General features: G+C 37.7%; 1 protein-coding gene across 3 annotated transcripts in view; it reads left to right on the top strand.

Annotated features, from left to right (window-relative positions):
- The window catches only part of NKAIN2 (Na+/K+ transporting ATPase interacting 2), an 841,972-nt gene that overhangs the window by 820,619 nt on the left and 2,580 nt on the right, over positions 1–18,773 (top strand). For 2 of the 3 annotated variants that reach the window (XM_012721331.1, XM_012721341.1), the window contains 2 exons: positions 15,237–15,318; positions 15,937–16,025. In XM_012721331.1, the coding sequence (XP_012576785.1) occupies positions 15,237–15,318; positions 15,937–15,961 (107 nt within the window). In that variant the 3' untranslated portion in view covers positions 15,962–16,025. The remainder of the gene's footprint in view (positions 1–15,236; positions 15,319–15,936; positions 16,026–18,773) is intronic. The other variant, XM_004673826.2, reaches the window with a different exon arrangement.

Consider the following 18,773-nt stretch of genomic DNA (forward strand, 5'->3'; position numbering starts at 1 on the left):
GACTCATAAAATAATGCATTTGCCTTCACATGTATTTGAGCCTCGGTCCCTATCTTTCTTTATTTATCAAAATAACAAGCAGAGTGCACAGAGACATGTTTTCTAATTTTAGTCTTTTTGCTCATGGGCAAGATATGAACTACTTTTTAAAATTTTATATCCAAGTAGATGGATGGTTTCCTTAGTCATTCATGGGATGAGTAAGCAGCTGGCCTGTTCTCTGTCCAGTGGCCTTGGGTGACTTCCATTTAGCTTCATTTACTTATTTACTTGTTTTGATACTTCACTTCTCATATACTTGTTCATCACACACAACAGACAATTATGAGTGAATTATCTTTGTCCTGGTGACTTTACGATATGTTCACCTCCAGACCCAGCATGGGACATATGACTTCCAATGTTCAAGAGTCAAAAAGGTTTGAAATTTCTCTCTAATTCTTTGGTGATTTATCATTTAAAAGCATTCTGACAAGTTATAGTTAAAAAAATAATAATAATAAAACTGCTCTCAGAAAGCAAGCCCCAGAGCATGGGAGAGAACGTGTTGGTCAGCACACAGGAATCTCCGTATCTACCTTCCCTGTGATGGATTCACATGAAGCATCCTGATTGGAATGGAAGATGGTGATGGCTCCATATGCTTGGCAACCTCCCTGGCATATTAAGTTTCCTCTCCTAAGAGCCTGGTGAAGAACACTGAAGATTTTGGTTCTGTAACTGTGCTGAGGATGAACTGTGGAAATAAGGCCAATTATGGCAACTGGAAGATTAAGGTTTACCTGAGGCCAGTGTGACTCTCACCAGCTATGTACTCAGTTTTGATACTACACTTCTCAGCTGCAAGTGTATCCAGGGATCTTTGGAGGCAGAAGTGTCCAGAGAGCTATTAAAAGGATTCAAGTTCTTGATCAGAGATGCCGCAAAATAGCAATAAATCATAGTTCAGCTATGGGAGTTTTCCGCAGGCACAGCAAAGGTCTGAAAAGCTTTTTTTATTTCCCTTATTTCACCTTATAAACAGTATTTGTTTACTTTTATAGAGCTGAGTTTGATTAGTACTTAGAACTGTACTGCAAAGTTATGGGTCTCCTCCAGTGAAAAAGCTGGGACCTTGAAGTATACATTTCTGACCCTTTAGTTACCTCAGCGGGAGCCAGCCCGACAGGCTGGCCAACTGTGCCAACTCACAGGGTTCCACTGCCCTCTGCTGTGCCTACCAGGAGAAAACACCAATCCTCCCAGCTCAGCTGCCAAACAAGGAGACACACCCCTACCCCTGGGTAGGACTCAGTGAGTTGCCTAGGGAAGCAATAAAAAAAATAATAATAACTTTTAAAAACACAGGTTACAGAGACTTAAGCAATGGAAGTTGCTACAGTTCTCAGTCTGGAGGCTAGAATTCCAGGATCAAGATGCTGACAGGTTGGGTTGCCTCTGAGCCTCTCTCCTTACCTTTGCAGATGGCTGTCACTACATGTCCCTTCTCTCACTCCCATGACTCTTCATCTTCCTAGGACGCCAATCCTGTTGAACAAGGGCCCCATCTTCATGACCTCACTTAATCTTAATTCTCACTTTTATTTTTTTTAATTATTGATACAAAAAATTACAGGTGTGCACCATTACAAATCACCATTTGTATATAGTACATCCAATTGCTCTTAAAGGCCCTATGTCCAAATAAAACTACACTGGAGATTAAGCCTACAACATATAAATTTGTCAAAGAGACACAATTCATTCCATAACATTCCATACCAAGGTGCACTCACATGCACGCGCACACACACACACACACACCATGTAGCTCCTGGATGTTGGAAATATTCCCCAGGTCACAGCTGGACTAGCCGCAGCTCCCAGGCCTGTTCAATCCTGGGACTATAAAGCTCCTGTCTCTGGCTCTGTGCTGGCTGCCCCCAGGCACCAGCTCCTGCTGTGGGTGGGGTGAGCTGCTCTCTGATGAGTAGCTCCTCACCTGAAAAAAAGCTGGGACTCTGCTTCAGAGGGTGTGCCTTGACACTTGACCCCCCACTTGAGTGGGAGCAACCAACAGAACATACTTGTATACATTTGTTCATGAAAAGGCAGTGAGATGTCTTCGGAGAAAAGACTTTCCCAGGGAGAGCAGGCGCCCTTGGTGAGCTTCTCTGCAGGCAGAGCTTTACACTGTCTCATCCCTCGCCAGCCATGCTGTTTTCCTTATGACCTCCAGTCTTTTCTTCTTCCCTCTCCTTGTTCTCTTTTACACTATTTTGTGAAAGAACGCGATATTCCTAGATTCCTGGTCTGGAGTGCTTTTATTACACACGTAGCTCTTCTCATGTAATCCTCAGCATTACCACAACGCAGTCAGATGTCCATTTACAGACAGAGAACTAAGAGCTAATCTCTCTGCTTCATTTGCATTGCTCGATGTGACAATTAAAGGAAGACATGCAGTGGTGGAAGTTTTCCCTAATCCCTACTAGAAAACAGATCGTCATGTGATTTCTCAATTTCTATTATGCTTTCTTATCAACCTTTTGCTTATAGTTGAACCAAATCTAAACATCAGTCCTCTAGGAAAACGGGTCCATTTTCTAAGTAGGCTCTATATTTTTTTCTAAAAGAATAGTCACTGTATTTGCAAATGTTATTAAATATTCAAGCCAGCTGGGGAAAGATATGGAATGTCTTTTTAAAAATTAAATATCTTAGGGGGACTTATTTTGGGGAAAAAATACTAAAAATGAAGTCTAGATATTTAAACATGTAGTTACACACATGCAAGTTCCCACTGAATGCACCCAAACAGATAAAAACCTATGCTGGGTTTTCCAAAATTAACTGGCCTTGGGATAAAAGTCAGGATCAATTTATAGAATCTTTCATTTGAAAAGCAAATCATAGGAAATTATTCACTTCTCCGAGGCTAATAATTTTCTGTTACTTCTGTTTGATTTTTCTTCTAAAGCCTGCTGGCCTACACTTCTGCGTATTGAACTCCATCCTGTATGTTTTGATCATTTTTTCCAGTCTTTCAGGATCATTGAGTTTGGCTGCAATTGTCTGAGCACCTACTGTGACAGGAGAGGTGTGAGCATGGTTACCCTTTCCAAAATTTTTGTTTCTCCCTGTTTATAAAGAAATATTAAGTTTACTGTAGAATGGGTAGGAAATGATAACAAAATGAAGTTAGTTAGAGTGAATTCACAATTCTAAATCCTGGTTCTCAGCTAATATTTCAACATATTGTGTGTCCTGTCTTCCGGTCTTCCTCCCTCTACCATCTCTCCACCCACCCATCCTTCCATCCACCCATCCATTTATCTATCCGCCTATCGATCCAGCCAACCAGCCATCATTCTTTCTATCTGGTTCTTAGAATCATAGTACATATCCTGTTTTGAAACATGAGAATTCTCTCTTATCGTTTATAAATCAAATGTAGCCTAAGGGCTGAGCAATTAGCAATTCAGAAATGGTGGCACATTCTGGGTGCTAGGTTGACAGGTAGAATTATGAGAATAATAAGTCTATTTTCCTTTTCAAGTCTTATTTCTGAGCAGTCAAATGAAAGAGTAATGTTAATACATTTTTGCTTTATCGTCTCTTTATAGCATTTGCTTTGTGATTTTGAAGGTGACTGAAATAATCTGCCAGCCTGCCCCAACCCCAAAACTTGTTGTTTCATACCCCATCTCTGAACAGAGTTGATTATTATTGAACCAGGAGCATCAGACTTTGAAAGCTACTCATTTCCAGCTATTCCTAGCTGATTCATAGTAGGGCCAAGATGAAGGTGCCCACTTCTCATTCCCCACACCCCCAAAGGGAGTGCTGCACTTACTTAATTTTACAACTTTTGATTCTGCTGAAGACTACTTTAGAACTAAGAATGGTGCAAGGTTTTAATGATGGAAAACCACTGCCTATGCTCTATTTCTAGGCTTTAATTTTATAGACCCATAAAGATTAAATGACTTGCCCAAGGTCACTGAGCTCATTCATGAACTTCTGACACCAATAAGCACATATTGACTCCCTTGGGATGAGACACTATTAGGACCGCACCGGCAGTGGTTACTGCTGTGCCCTGGGCAACTAGCATGTCCCAGGCCTGGGGAAGAACTCAGTAAGTATCTGGCTAGAAAATGAATTAAGCAATCAGCGCTCCACAAACATTTCTTAAAGTATATAGAAGTTTGTAAGTAAATGTGACACTTCCTGAGATTCCAGTTTACTTTAAGTAAATGAATAACTGACTAGAATAGAGCACTTTTTTTGCATTTATAAACAAATGGAATAAAGGGGGAAAAGGACATACACCATATACCCACATGTAAAAATAAATGTCTCAACATAAAATCAACATTAAACTAAATTCCTACATGTACATGTGCCTCCTGTTAATCACATGCAAGCTCATATCAATAACAACTGCATTTCCTAACGGTGAGACAGACATTTCATACATCGTTTTAGCTATCTCTGGTCTTTTTTCAGCCTGCTGTGAAATTGCTCCCTCTTGTGGTCACTAAACAGAAAAGCTGTAAGTTTTATTTTTAAATTCGGATATTAGAGTCAAAGTCTGAGTCCTCAAAAATATTTCAGTACTTCTTATTTTCTACTTTTTTTTTAACAATGTCATTATGCTAGATGGTTTTTCATGCACACATATACAGACACACACACACTATGACCATCTTAAATAAATTTAAATTCCTGAGTTGAAAATATAGAGGAAAGAAATCGACTCACTCTCTATCCTCTATTGATTGGAAATAATCAAGACTTTGTTTCTGAAGACTCATTGCAGAGACCTGAAAAGGAAGACCTTTGAATTAGATGTCACAAAGGAGGTGTTTAATGCAGGCACATTTTTAACTGGGTAAACTGAAGTTATCCAGTGGATAAAGAATATTCATTTGTATTAATCAACCTTAAAAGGAATCCAGAGCATATAAATGGAAGAAGTGGTGACGTTTACATATATCATTAAAAGAAAAATATCTTCCGATTTGATTATTCTGCTTCTTCTAGTTTTTCAGGCACCAGGTCCACCTGTAATGGATGGTCTGTATTTGCTCCAGCGTCTCTCTCTATTCTTTCATTGATAATGACATGAAAAAGAAAGCAACCAAGTGGCAGAAAAAAAAAAAAAACAGGATGCTTTTAGCACCAGAATATAGGTATACATGCTCACAAATAAAATTTCTGAGATCCTTTAATTCCATTCGAATGAACAAAAGAGAAGAAGACAAAGAACTGGCATGGGAAACAGAATTCTAAAAGTCCTCCAAAGCAGAGGCATGTTGAGAAAAAAGCACATTCAAAGTTAGTCTTTTGATAAATGATGTTGGCCGGTGCCCACTTCATTAAGTCCAGTTGCGCGTTAGTTGTTGAAGAGGAATCTAATAGAAACAGATGGCTGGACTAAGCTATCTCCTTCTTAACAGCAGGAGAACTGAAAAACACTGCATCTCTAAGGATGGCCACCAGGTATGCGGAACGAAAACATCTGAGCCGAGTTGCCTTACATGTCGTAGCTGCTGAAAGAGTGTCTTGTAAATAAGCAAGCATGGTGCCACCTCCATGCCAGTGTGACATTTAAATGAGGCTGCACCACAGCAGAGACACCGGGAGGCCTCCGCGAGGATTAACTGGCATTGTGTGGCAGGGAGTGAAAGAGAAACAAACTTAAAGCTCACAGGAGGTGAGGTTTGTTTAAATAATAGAAAGTAATTAGGCTGAAGACAAAAATCAGTGATGGCATTTTATAATTACAATTAATTTAAAGGTTAATTTCCTTTGGTGCTAAAATCTTATTTAAAACATTTACCAGGAAAGGAAATTAGGATGTTACTATCAAGAGGCATCAAGTGCTTCTGGGAATCCATGCCTATTATCACTTGAAAATTAGGTTAGGCCCAAGGTGGGAATTTCCATTCATTTTTGTGGATAATGGAGGGTGGTCAGGCCTCAGAGTCAGCAGACTTGGCTGGGCTGGGCGGGAGTGCAAGATTTTTCGGGGGGGGGGTTTGTTTGTTTGTTTATAGGATTGATTGCAAATGTTTCCAACAAAGGAGCCTAGTTTATACATGAACAACCTGACACAAAAAGAAAATTGGATATGGATTGCTGCCTTTGTAACTAATGAAGTTGATGTTAAAGGAATTCCCAAGAGCAGAGCTGGGAAGAAAACAGTTACACCCCCAACCCCTCCACCCAGCACAGCCTCATCACAGAAGGACGCTGAGTGGCCAACAGTATTTCCGTGGGCTCCAAACCAGCCAATCGCGTTTCCTTCTCACAAGCCCCACCTTTGTCTTCACTCTGCTTTCCAATTGGAAACCGGCTCGCCTCAGGTTCCAGATGCGTTCAAAGTGGTTTTGTTAAAGCATTGATGAGGGAGAAGTATCCCGCTGATGCTAAACAAAATGACATTATTTGAGAAACTGGTTTTGTCATATACCTTGTTTAACTTAAAGTTTCAATTTCCAAGAATCTATCAAAATGTTAAATGAGACCTTCCTGGATGGATATATGTCTATGGATATCTCAAGACACACACCTCTGTGAAGTCACACATGTTCGGCAGCTTCTCTCCCTGGAAATTTGCTCAGTAAAACCAATGCATGATCATCGGAACAACCAGAGGGAGATAACTCCTTTGCACAAATTCTTCTCATTCACAATACCTTTACAGATTTGCCCGTTTTAAGTATTTTATTGCTAACCTTGGGGTGTAAACAAGTCCCATAATAGGCAAATTGTGCAGAATCACAGAGTTATGAGGAACAAGAGCAGTCACCTCCTCAAGCAAAGGGAAGGAGCACTTGAGTTGACTTGCTTCAAGTCAAGCAGCCATATAGAAGCACATGGGGGCAGAACATAGGTCTCCCTTTCACCGAGGTAGTAGAGGACACATATTGACTGGTTACTTCTTCTGTGTGTTAGTCACTGGACAGGAGGTAGAGAAGTGAATAAATGGTCTTTGTCTGCACGGTGTTCACAGTCTAGCACACAGTTCACAAGAGGAAAGAGGCTAAAGTCGGATGAGATGAGACTTGAGAGAGGGAGAGTAAAGGGTATGGTGATTTCAGCTGAAGCTTAAAGTGTGAATCAGAGGGGCATGTAGAATTTAGCAGAAATGTGTATACCTTTTTGAAAAAGAATTACTTTTTCAATCCATATTGAGCAAATGTACACCATAATTCACCAGGAATAATCTTAAGGGTTGTTTTTTTTTTTAAGATTTATTTATTTGTGCATACAGAGCTGGGGTACAGGCCAGAGGTGCAGGTGTGGTGAGAGGATTCACCAGAGACAGAGTGGGGAGCAGAACAGGCCGACTGATGGAGTACACTGCTGAGGGGAGCAGCAGGCGGGTCAGGAGAGGTCTGCAGCACCATGTGATCACCTCCAGGGCAGGGCTTGAACTCATGCTGAAGTGGCTTTAGCTTGAACCGCTGCACCACCAGGGAGGGCCTCTTAAGGGTTTTTAATGAACTCAGTATAGCAAATCTAGTTCCAACGTTCCCAAATATCAATAAAAATGTTAGCGTAACCACTGGACATTTCTCTCTCCTGAAACTACTATGTCACTTTAAAAACCTTATACAACAAATTTCAAAGTACTGTGCAAATGAATGGACATCCTCTTTTGTTTCATACTGAACTCTATGCATCTATTTTGGATCACATTTTGTATTTCTGCATTACTCTTAATAAAGGATAACTTCTTGTGTTATTGAATTGATTTCTGAACACAAACTGTAAAGTTTTTTAAAAATGACTGAAAAGACAAAAAAATGATTCATTTAACTTTAGGAGCTAATGATTTTCCTTTCTGTAGGCTGCAAAAAGACTGTTAAATGTTAGGGAAAGTCACAAGGTGAAATATATATGAGTGATTATAACATAAATGCTTAATTTTCTTATTTCCCTAAATATGTGTGTATTGATGTCTCACAATCTAATTAAAACCGCTGCATTTATAGGTTGTGCATATTAAAATCTGGTGGGTGTTAGCTAGGAAGACATGTCTAACCCACCTACAGCTTGTAATGGGCTGTCTGATTTCAGCTGAAAGTCATGGCATATATAATTGAAAAAAAACTAACAGAGGAGTTCAAAACAAAGACAGGTGAATCTAACCCATCCAGATGGATTAAAAGCATCTTTAAGGTGGTGTTTGTTAGTTATTTTATCATCTTCAACATGCTGCTTCATCTATAGAAAATATTAGAGATATGTCAACACATAGTCTTCTGAGTCCAGCTTTACGAGGTCCTGCCCTCAATTCTTACCATGCTCATCAGTACTCATTCCATCTACCCCTTTATTTCCTCCTTCAAGGTGGCCCACCTGGAAAACCCTTGAAAGAGGAAAAAAACAAAGTTATTTATCAAGTGGCATGCATATTTCATTTTTTAAGTTTTTTCGGACCAAAAGTGTAAAGTGGTTGCTCAAACCATTTCTAACAAAGAATTAGCTCATTTCTTTTGATACCATTGAAGTGATTACTATTCACATTCTTATTTTAGCATATGTAAATGTGTTATCAAATGAAAAAATATTACAGATGGGTTTCTGAGATAACTAAGAGAAAAACATAGAGCATCTATGAGAAAATGTTTGTGCTGAACAAGGCTTAGCAAGGGAAGCCTCTGCAGTAATTTAGCTGATAAGTTTTATTTCATTCTAGGCATGTCAGCTGCCAGAAGCCTCTAGCATTAACACCTTAGTGACCTTTCAGGCAACAGGAGACAAAATACCCCTACAGTGTTTTCCTAATCAGAAAACACACACACAACGTTCAGAACAGACCTAATTGCTCCAGCTCAGACCCTCAGCTGAATCACGACTGCAAAGGAAGCCTTTGTGGGAGAAAGGGGGTTCTTTTGAATTTAGCCTATGGTCAGTTATGCTCTAATTTCCTTTTTTTAAAAAAAAGGGGTACAGGCCAGATGTGCAGAGGCAGTGAGAGGATTCAGCAGAGACAGAGTGGGGAGCAGAACAGGCCGACTGACGAAATACACTATTGAGGGGAGCAGTGGGCGGGCACCATGTGGGTCAGCTCCCTGGTGGGAGATCGAACTCACACTGAAGCACTTGTTAGTGCTGTGTTTTAACCCACTGCATCACCAGGGAGGGTCCTCTAATTTCCTTTTATACAACTAGAGATAAATCCCTTTGGAATTCTTGCCCACTGACATAATAAATATATACTCTGTTTTCATAGGCCCACTCAGATTCTTTAATGTCTTTCAATGAATTCTTCTAAATATTTAGGCTTAGCTTTCTATAAATCACCTTTTAAAATTTCTTCTGATGGTTTTTTCCAGCTCTGTCTCTAAAAGAAAGTCTGTTGACTATTAGCCTTGTCATTATAAATCAAGGTACAATTTTGTATTACAATACCTCACTGCCAACATGTATTTAAAAAGGCAGTTTTAGTTTTGCTGAACTCTGTATTCATGATTAAAAGGTTTGAATAAAAGCAAAGCTCACAATAGGGAATATATTTTAGCAAAGATTGTTTATTCAAAAAGAAATTTTCTCTTACCTACTAAGTTCTAAATCCCACTGTTATTAATGTCATTAAATCATAGTGATTAAATAGATATGGTACTTGACTAATTTAAAATAACTATGTCTCCATAGGTCAGTAGATGCAAACATACCTGTGTTGTTGATAGGAAAACTGAGGCAAAGAGATAATGCCGTAATGATGGCAAAGAAAATGGTAACATTCCTGAGTTGTCTTCAGAGGTCCAAAGGCTAATTTCTGCAAAGAAGCAAAGATTAAGCAAGGGAAAATTTTATATTGTCACTTTCTTCCCAGTTGCATATTTCCATTTAGGATTCGATTAAATGACCAGAAAGAAAACGTTTTTCCTACCACCTATCAAGATGTTCAGCAAGCTCCCAGCTTTCCTTACACCAACTAAGATGCATTTCCTCTTCCCAAGTATTTTCTGACCTTTGCACATATGTGTGTAACTCAAATGTTATTTCCAAAAAGAAGCCAAATACAAACCCCCCTGCTGACATTCCTTTTTGTACTTTTGGCAACATTCTCCCATCCAAAGAAATTTTTAAGAATCAAATTTTAATCTTGTCTTTTCCTCCCCCCACCCCACCCATAGGCATCTCCAATGTTTTGTCTTTTTCTTTTATCTCACATCCATTGTTATCCATCCTTTCACCTTCTTTTAATTCTGAACAGGCCTCAGTCACTCCTCTGCCTTCCACATTTTCTGATAAGTATGGAAATAACATAGACAATATGCCAAGTGGATATAAAGAAAACATCTCTCCTTACTTGAAAAACATCGCTTTTGTCAGTATTATACAAGATGGGATTGAGAATATAAATGTGTTTCCCAAGAAAGGGCTGCTTAAATGCTTATTTGCACAAGTTATCAGATAAAAAGGAATTGAACTAAACCTTGAAGGATGCTCACCTATCATCTCTGAAAGATACATTACAGGAAACCAAGACCTCTCATCACTGTCAAATCCAGCCTGGTGGTTTTTGCTTCACTTATTATTCAGATCAGAATATCCCTACAATATTAGATTAGAGAGAGGAAGAAAATACAGGGATACATTTTCTAGAAAAGGTAGAAGGAAGGTCATGGAGAACAATTAGCAAAGAGGGACATCTAAAGAACAAGAAAAGTTTAACACTGTCAATATGTCACAGGAAACTAGTCCTCAATTAAGTGTCTTTGTTGACAAGAGTATACACAGGTGGATGGGGATTTAGGGTTGCTGTGCAACAAATCTCAGTCAGAGACAATAGTTTATCAAAATGCCAACTTTAAAGATTGTCATTATTCCTTTACTATATAACTTTTCCAGCTGTGTATATTAACTGATGTACGAATGTGAGCAATTCAGAAAATAAGTTCTCTTTTGTTTCACTTTATGTGAAATATTAGATAAGTTTCCATTGTTGTCCCAAATTCATAACTTTCTCTTTTTATTTCTCCCATGCTACATGGCAGAGAAGCATTATAAAGATAATCCTGAACTTCTTCAGGGACTTTTACTTATTTTAGGGCCCCTATTTTATCTTCACACAAATTGTATATGAAGAGTTTTAATTCCTGTTTTAAGAGATGTTAAATGATTTGTTTAAGGTCACATAACTGGCAAATGGTCAGAGTATTTAAACCTCGGGCCTTCCAACATTCAAGCCTCTATTCTTTTCACTACGTTCCTCTACTTTTGACAAGAAAGGTAATTTAACCTCAGATAAAAATGATTTCCCACACTTAAAAAAAAATGGAGTGTCATAACATAAAATAATGTGGAGGAACTTGATGTGCATATTAATAAGTGAAAGAAGTCAGTCAGAAAAGGCTGTGTAGCTTTGGTACATGGTTAAATCATTATCTGATGCTTGGAATTCCTTCAGTCATTTTGAGACCTTGAAGGGAGCAGATCATGTTTCAAACTATCATGCTGAAAATAGTCAAGTAAAAATTTGGAAACAAGCTATGTCACTGATAATGTAATGGAGTAGACAAGTTAACTAATTCTGGAAACATTGTTCTTCTAGACATTTTGTGAGAGAATGGATTTCATTTAAGCAAGTTAAGTCACATTTTTAAAAAGTTCTTTCCACTAAAATTATCTGTATAGATATGCCGAAATTGCCTCACTTTACCCCTCATCTATTTTGTGAGGGTAGGTAAAGGATAGTGGTGAAGCATAGAAGTGTAATGCTTATCCAACTTACAAATTAAGTAAGTGGCATAACCAAAGCTTACAACCAGTAGATTTTATACCCTAGGTTTTAAACACAGAATTTTGTGCTTTTATTCTGACCCAAAAATAAGTAATATGTCATCTCAGTTAGTTTAGATAAAGAAAGCAATCCAAGTCACCTCATTGTACCTTAGAAAAATATGAAATAACTATATATATATATATTATATATATATACATGTACCAAGTATATTAGAAATAAAGAATATAAGGTAGCTTGCTGATTTTTTTTTTATTAAAGATTTATTTATTTGTGCATACAGAACTGGGGTGCAGGCCAGAGGTTCAGGGGTGGTGAGAGACTTCACCAGAGACAAAGTGGGGGGCAGAACAGGCAGATCGATGAAGTACACTGCTGAGGGGAGCAGCGGGCGGGTCAGGAGAGGTCTGCCCCGCCATGTGTTCGCCTCCGAGGCAGGCGGGAATCGAACTCATGCGGAAGCGGCCTTAGATTCTCAGTGCTGTGCTTTAACCCGCTGCGCCACCAGGGAGGGCCAGCTTGCTGATTTTTTTAAAGGGAAATAGCCACTCATTCATTGTGTCAACCAAATGTGTAAGAAAGAAGGGCTAAAAAACTCTCCCCAATGATGTTAAGTGTGAATACATCCTTAAGCAACTTTCTTTATTTACTTCTTTATTTAATTGTGATTCTTCATGAAGAACTGCAACAATGAGTGTGTCGATATATAAGCAAAACATTTATGATGAATTTACATGGGGACAATACAGAACTTAAAAGATTTGTGGAAAGAAAAAAAGAGTGAGGAAAGGAAGGAGGGGGAAAGTGGAGAGATGGAAGGTGTGAGATTGGGGAGAAGAACCTACTCTATAGTTCTAACAGTATGAGATGACTTTCTGGAAAATGCAACTCTGGAGACAGTAAAATTATCAGTGGTTTTTAGAAGTTAGTAGAGAGGAGGAATAACTAGGCAAGAAGAGATGGTATTTTTAAGTCAGTGAAACTGTAAGTGTGAGTGGTACCCCAGAACCCCAAAACTTGCAAACTCTAAATGTGTTCTACCATCTACTGTATAAAGACAAAGCATGTTTTTATTATGTAAAAACTTTAAGAGAATGATTCTGCATAGATAAAGAGAAGAAGAGAGGATATAGTTTTCCAATCCAACACCCAAAGCTACCTAACCCCTCATGGGTAAATGCCCAGCCAAACAAGGTTGGCCCAAAGCAAGGCCACTGGGCCCAAAATCTTGTCACATGTCTAAGTCACCTTCTGACTGTGAACCATAGGAAAGGGGAAGGAACCAGGCAAGTCTGGAAGAAAGGAGCAAAATGAAATGTGTATGTCACCAGAAAGGTTGTCATTGGCAGCCTCCCCATGGGTCCCTCACTTACATCTATTCCACATATCTTCATCCATGTACCCCTAGCCCCTGCTGTAAATTCAGAGCCAAGAAGAAAGCCTAGCTTCTTCTTTGCATGTCTCTTTATTCCATGTGCCTTCTCCAACTTTTCTCCCTAGGTCTTCATTCCCAAGTCCTTTAAAGCTCCCCCTGGTGCTCAGCTCCACCATTCACTAGGTGGAGCAGGGGACATGGACATGTAACCTCCCCTTTATAGATTACACTGTTACTATTCTGTATGATGCTGTTATGGAGGACATGTGTGATTATACATTCATCAGACCCATAGACTATAAAGCACTGAGAGTGAGCCCATAGAATATTAAACACTTAACATATACTCTATACTTTGGATGAAGATGGTGTGTGAATATATATTTATGGATTATAACAAATGTACAATTCTGGTGTAGGGTGTTGATAATATGGGAAATAACACATCTGTAGAGACAAGACACATAGGAACTCTGCACTTTCTCCTCAATTTTACTATGAGCTTGGAGTTCTCAAAATATATATATAATATCTATTAAAGAATATTTCCCCACTAAGCAGACATGAACTTTATGTTAATTCACACCTTGCTTCAGTTTCTACCAGTAGCACCTAAGATGTTGGAAAAAAGAGCAAAAATTAGTTAATACTAAGGCAATAGAATATGATACTAGAAAAAGTAAAAGTATCTTAAAGCTTCCTGATTCATTCTCTATCTTCCTTTCCTTCTCCTTCCTGTCATCTATGTCAGCAGCCTTTTAATTTGCCACCATACAACCTCCATTCCAGGAAACATTTTTCTTTCATAGTACTCTTAGCATTTAAGTTACTTAGTCTTAGTACCAGTTACTCTTGCTGCCAAAATTCACTGGTACAAAACAACAATATATTATGATCAAAGATTCGGTGGGTTAAGAATTCAAACTGGGCCAAATAGGGAGGGTTGATCTCTGATCTCTGATGTGGCAACCTTGGCTGGAAGAAACCAGTTCTGGGCTGGCTCAATAACTGGGGGCCAGAGTCATTTGGAGGCATTTCTCTCCAGTGTCTGCATACTGGTACTGGTTATCAAATGGGTCTTGGCTAGCCTATCCTCCAGGCCAAAGTATTTGAGGGTTCTCCTATGGCATCTCTATGTTGACTAGTTTTGGACTTTCTAATTTGAGCAGAGTGGCTAAGTTCAAGGAATGGACAGCCCAAAAGAATAAGGTCAAAGAGTGTGACATTTTTTGAACCTAACCTTGGAAATCACATGGTATTACTTCTACCATATTCTATGGTCAAAATGGGCACAAAGTTCTGTCCAGATTCAAGGGGAAAGGATATAGACAAAAGCAACCAGAAGGGAGATTGTCCAGGTTACATTGTAAACACATATGGAATAAGAGTTATTAAAGCAGCCAATTTGAGACATATAATCAATCTACCATAATAGTTATTGATTATTTTATCACCTCTTAAATATTTAAGATATATATTGTATTGATATATGAATGGTTTCCAACACTAAAAATAAATGGGTTCTCAAGCCATAAAATATCATGGAGAATCGTTAAATGCATATTGATAAGTGACAGAGATAAATCAGAAAATATTATATAAATTTGGTACATATTTAAATCACATCTTATTTCTAATTATCTATTTCAGATTTTAAACCCCGTGATGATAGGAATTGTTGTGTTGAGTTAATTTGACCTTGACAATCATATATATCATCACTACTGAAACTGTAATTACCACTAGATGAACACCCTTGAGTATGCATCTTTTTTTATATTTGTAATAACTTGCAGAAAATCTCCATGATAGAACAAAAAGGCATAAGTTACCTTTAATATGCATGCAAATTTTAGTACTTGAATTAGATGGTGGTTGCTTAAGAATAGTATATAAATTCTTCTCCCAAGTGAGTAGATTCATGTCAAGACAAATTGAACCTCCTAATTGACATGGGGCTTAACCACTACCTTGACAGTACTGTTTTATTTTTCCCCCATGTTTAGTTACTTTTATTTTAATAGATTAATGAAAATTTAGTATCCTTTTTAAGACCATGATCATGAATGCTATCTGAAAAGTTAACTTATAAAGGCATTTGTCCCTTTTCAGTTGATTTCATAGGTGGCTTTGACTCTTACGGCTATCAAGGACCTCAGAAGACCTCTCATTTACAACTACAGCCTATGTACATGTAAGTACTTCATCTTGGAGGGATTCTTCTGGGATACTGAAAGATGATTATGTAAGCATTATAGGGGAACAAAATAGATGGCATGCAACTTTTCTTCAATTATATATTCCCAGTAGTTATTCTTCTATCATTTTTACTATGATACTTCTAATAGCATATTCTCCATATTCTTTTTTTAACTTATCAGATATGCCATCATTAATCTTACAAAGTATCAACTACATGGCTCAACAGCCTATATAATGTACTGCTACTTTCAGTGATCCAAATGTTGTATGTTTTAAAAATGCAATAGCATTGCATATGCATATGCATATGTAACTATGCATAACCATAAAAATGTTCTGATTTCCCTAGGATTGTCTCAGTTTGTACCTGCTGTCAGCACCTCCCCAATACTATCAAAATTGTTCTCATTTGGATTATACATGAGAGGTTGTTACCCTAGTTATTTGTAGTGTTAAAAAGCTAAAAGGACTGAGAAATACTCTTTCTCTATCATTTTTCCGATGTGAAAATGAAACCAGAATTTTAACAGTGAATCTTATCAGACCCTTAACTCTAGCACTCAAGAAAGCAGACATACAATCAGAGCCTGATTTTTATATCTGTGTTTAGGCAAATTCCCTTGGATAACAACTGATAACAAATTCTATATATCAGCATCAAGTGATATGCTGAATTGCAAGTGAAGATCAAAATAGAAAGTAAGATTCCAATTCATTTTGAAACGTGAGCTTCTCTTTTTGAAGATATGTGTTTGTTGTCGTTGTCCTCCACCATTGAACCATTTTACCTTTTAAAATTGTTAGTCTGTAGGAGAATAAATGGATTTTCAGTGTATTCTCCTCCAAAGAGATTAATCTTGAAACATCCCTTTAAAGTTTCTCTTTAAAAAGAGAATGACCCTATGCATCTTGCCTGCATTTTTCTTTGTGTCTCTTGTAGTTCCCTGAAAACACGTGTTAACACCACTCATAAAAAGACTTTATCAGTTCAGAAATCAGTCAATAAGTACTATATGTCGTTCAAAGCATCCTCTCTATGAGCAACACCTATACATCCCCCTTTTATGTTCCCATAACCACTGCCTAATTCAGCTATTCACAATGCCAAAGATTTACAGTTTCTTCTGTCCTATCTTCTATGTGGCTACAAATTAATTTTTCTAAAGAAAAAATCTGATAATTTCACTCCCATATACTATAACAATCAATGACTCCCTTCACTTACTTTCTAAAGGCCAAACTCCCCGCCTTAGTGTGCTAGTCTACTCCAGTCTGACCCTGATGTTGTGTAGAAGTATATCTTCCATTCAGCCTTTTAGATGTTTTCAAACTCAACCACATATATAAATGATGCTAGAAAATCCCGAGGAAATGTAGTTAAGAATAAGAACTGATCCTATCCTCCTGAAGTTTATAAATTATTGAGCACATGCTAGTATAGCAGTTGACAACTCCCCCTTCCCTCAAGTAAACTAGAACTCTTGCCTTCTCCAACTGTCCTTGTTAGTCTTTTGGCAATAACTATAATTTTTTCCCACTCTTGGGAACCTCGGTATCCTTCATACACTATCTTAAAATGTACTTCCTTTAGGAAGTGTTTCTAAATCTCTAACTCTCTGATACTTCTCTTTTTCAATTTTGCCCTGTACTATAGAAAAGTTTGGTAGCTTATGCAAAAAATTAAATGATAGATTTTTAAATTCTTCATCATTCTTTCAATGTATCAGAGCCTTATATAAAGTGTTATATGAAAAAATAGGGGAAAGCCATAGAGGGAATGCCTAGATGGCAGTGAAGCAGATTGCCTGAGGTGAGATTTTTTGAATTTGTACATATAACTTTATTTGAATAATATTCACCAAGCTTAAGTTTCCTCACATGCAAAATAACCATAACATCCTTAACTCATGACATTGTTCTGAATTTATACAAAATAGTGCATGTAAAATATGTCACATAGTTAGTACTTAATAAACAATCTGTTAGTCATAGGAAAAATGCTTCTATCAGCCAATATTACTCATAAAAAGACCTTATACAGGATATATAGTACAGATATTGTGTGCATGCTATATATATATACACACTATATAAGCATACTACAAATATATATTACATATCTCAAAGGATTTCCTCTATAAATAAGATGTCATATATAATCAGCCCAAGTAAACTAGAGCGAAGTTTTTTGTGCTTAGCATTGAGTGAAGTATCTGCAACACTTGCCAATTCCTTGCTTCTGACAATGCCACATAATATTTTTATCACATATCTTTTCATTGTATTGCTTCAATATAATGATCAATAAATGTGACCAAGCTATAATAAATTAGAGGCACTCACATTGTAAGGATCATCTATGATAATATCCCGAGGAAGTTAATTATCCACAAGAATGGACATTGTTTCAAAACAGGCATTTATTATTTGAATACTCTTTAATGGGGGTAGGTGGGACTCTGAAACAAACACCCAGCATTAAAATCTTTGACCCTATTCTTTTATCAGTATTTTAAACTCCAAGTCAAAAGTAATCAAAAGACAGTTTTCCTACTGGGTAAGAATGCTAAAATACATGAGTTTCTAAGACTCACCACTTACAATAAAAGTTGAATGTTTAACAAAATTTAAAAATGCTTCAGGTACATAACAGATTGCTGGCCAAAATACTAAAATCCCCTTTTCCATAAAATACACCTAGAACATCTCAAGTACTAGAGCACTAAGATTTTATTTTACAGATGAGGAAATTGAACCAAAAGAAAGGAAAACAAAAGTCACACCACTTGTAAGCCTGCAGCCCCAATGAAAGTGCTCTTTCAAAATCTTAGGATTGTGAGTGTGCTTCAGTGTTACTTCTATCCCCTGCTTTTTAATTTATTTACTTGTACTTCTTTGCCCTCAGCTTCCATACTTCCAACCAGCCTGCACCCCTGCCCTTTCCTGGCTTTCCTTTTCTTGCCTGTTGATTTCATATTACAAAGTGTTCAATGAAAGGCTTTTTCAACTTTGTAGCCACCAAAACCAGTCATTTGAGAGCCACTGCCTACTCAAATCCTATAAAAAAAAAAAATCAAAACTCATTCTCTCAGAAATCTTAGCCCTTGCTGAGCAGGAGAGACCTGAGTGTCTCTTTGGCTTTTTTTCTTTGGAGTGTACCCTCTCCTGACAACCTGCCTAAATAAGTTGCATAAAGTAAGAGTGATTTAGCATCATGGACCAGTTCAAGCACCCTAATGATGTTATATAGCAACTGGAAAGAAAAGCTGTTCCTTACAAGGAAAGCAAATGCTAAAAGCAATGTGCAGTTTTAGCTGTGGGGTTTCCTTTATACCCAGCAAATCTTCCGAGGTTGAAAGCCTGGACAAAGCTTTGAAAACATTGTCATAACTGACTTCCATTCACACCGCATTTCAATTCTTGTAGTCAATGAACAACCTGTACTCT

Source organism: Condylura cristata, unplaced genomic scaffold (genome assembly GCF_000260355.1).
Source record: "Condylura cristata isolate star-nosed mole 26May11 unplaced genomic scaffold, ConCri1.0 scaffold00001, whole genome shotgun sequence".
In the NCBI taxonomy this organism is placed as follows: Eukaryota; Metazoa; Chordata; class Mammalia; order Eulipotyphla; family Talpidae; genus Condylura; species Condylura cristata.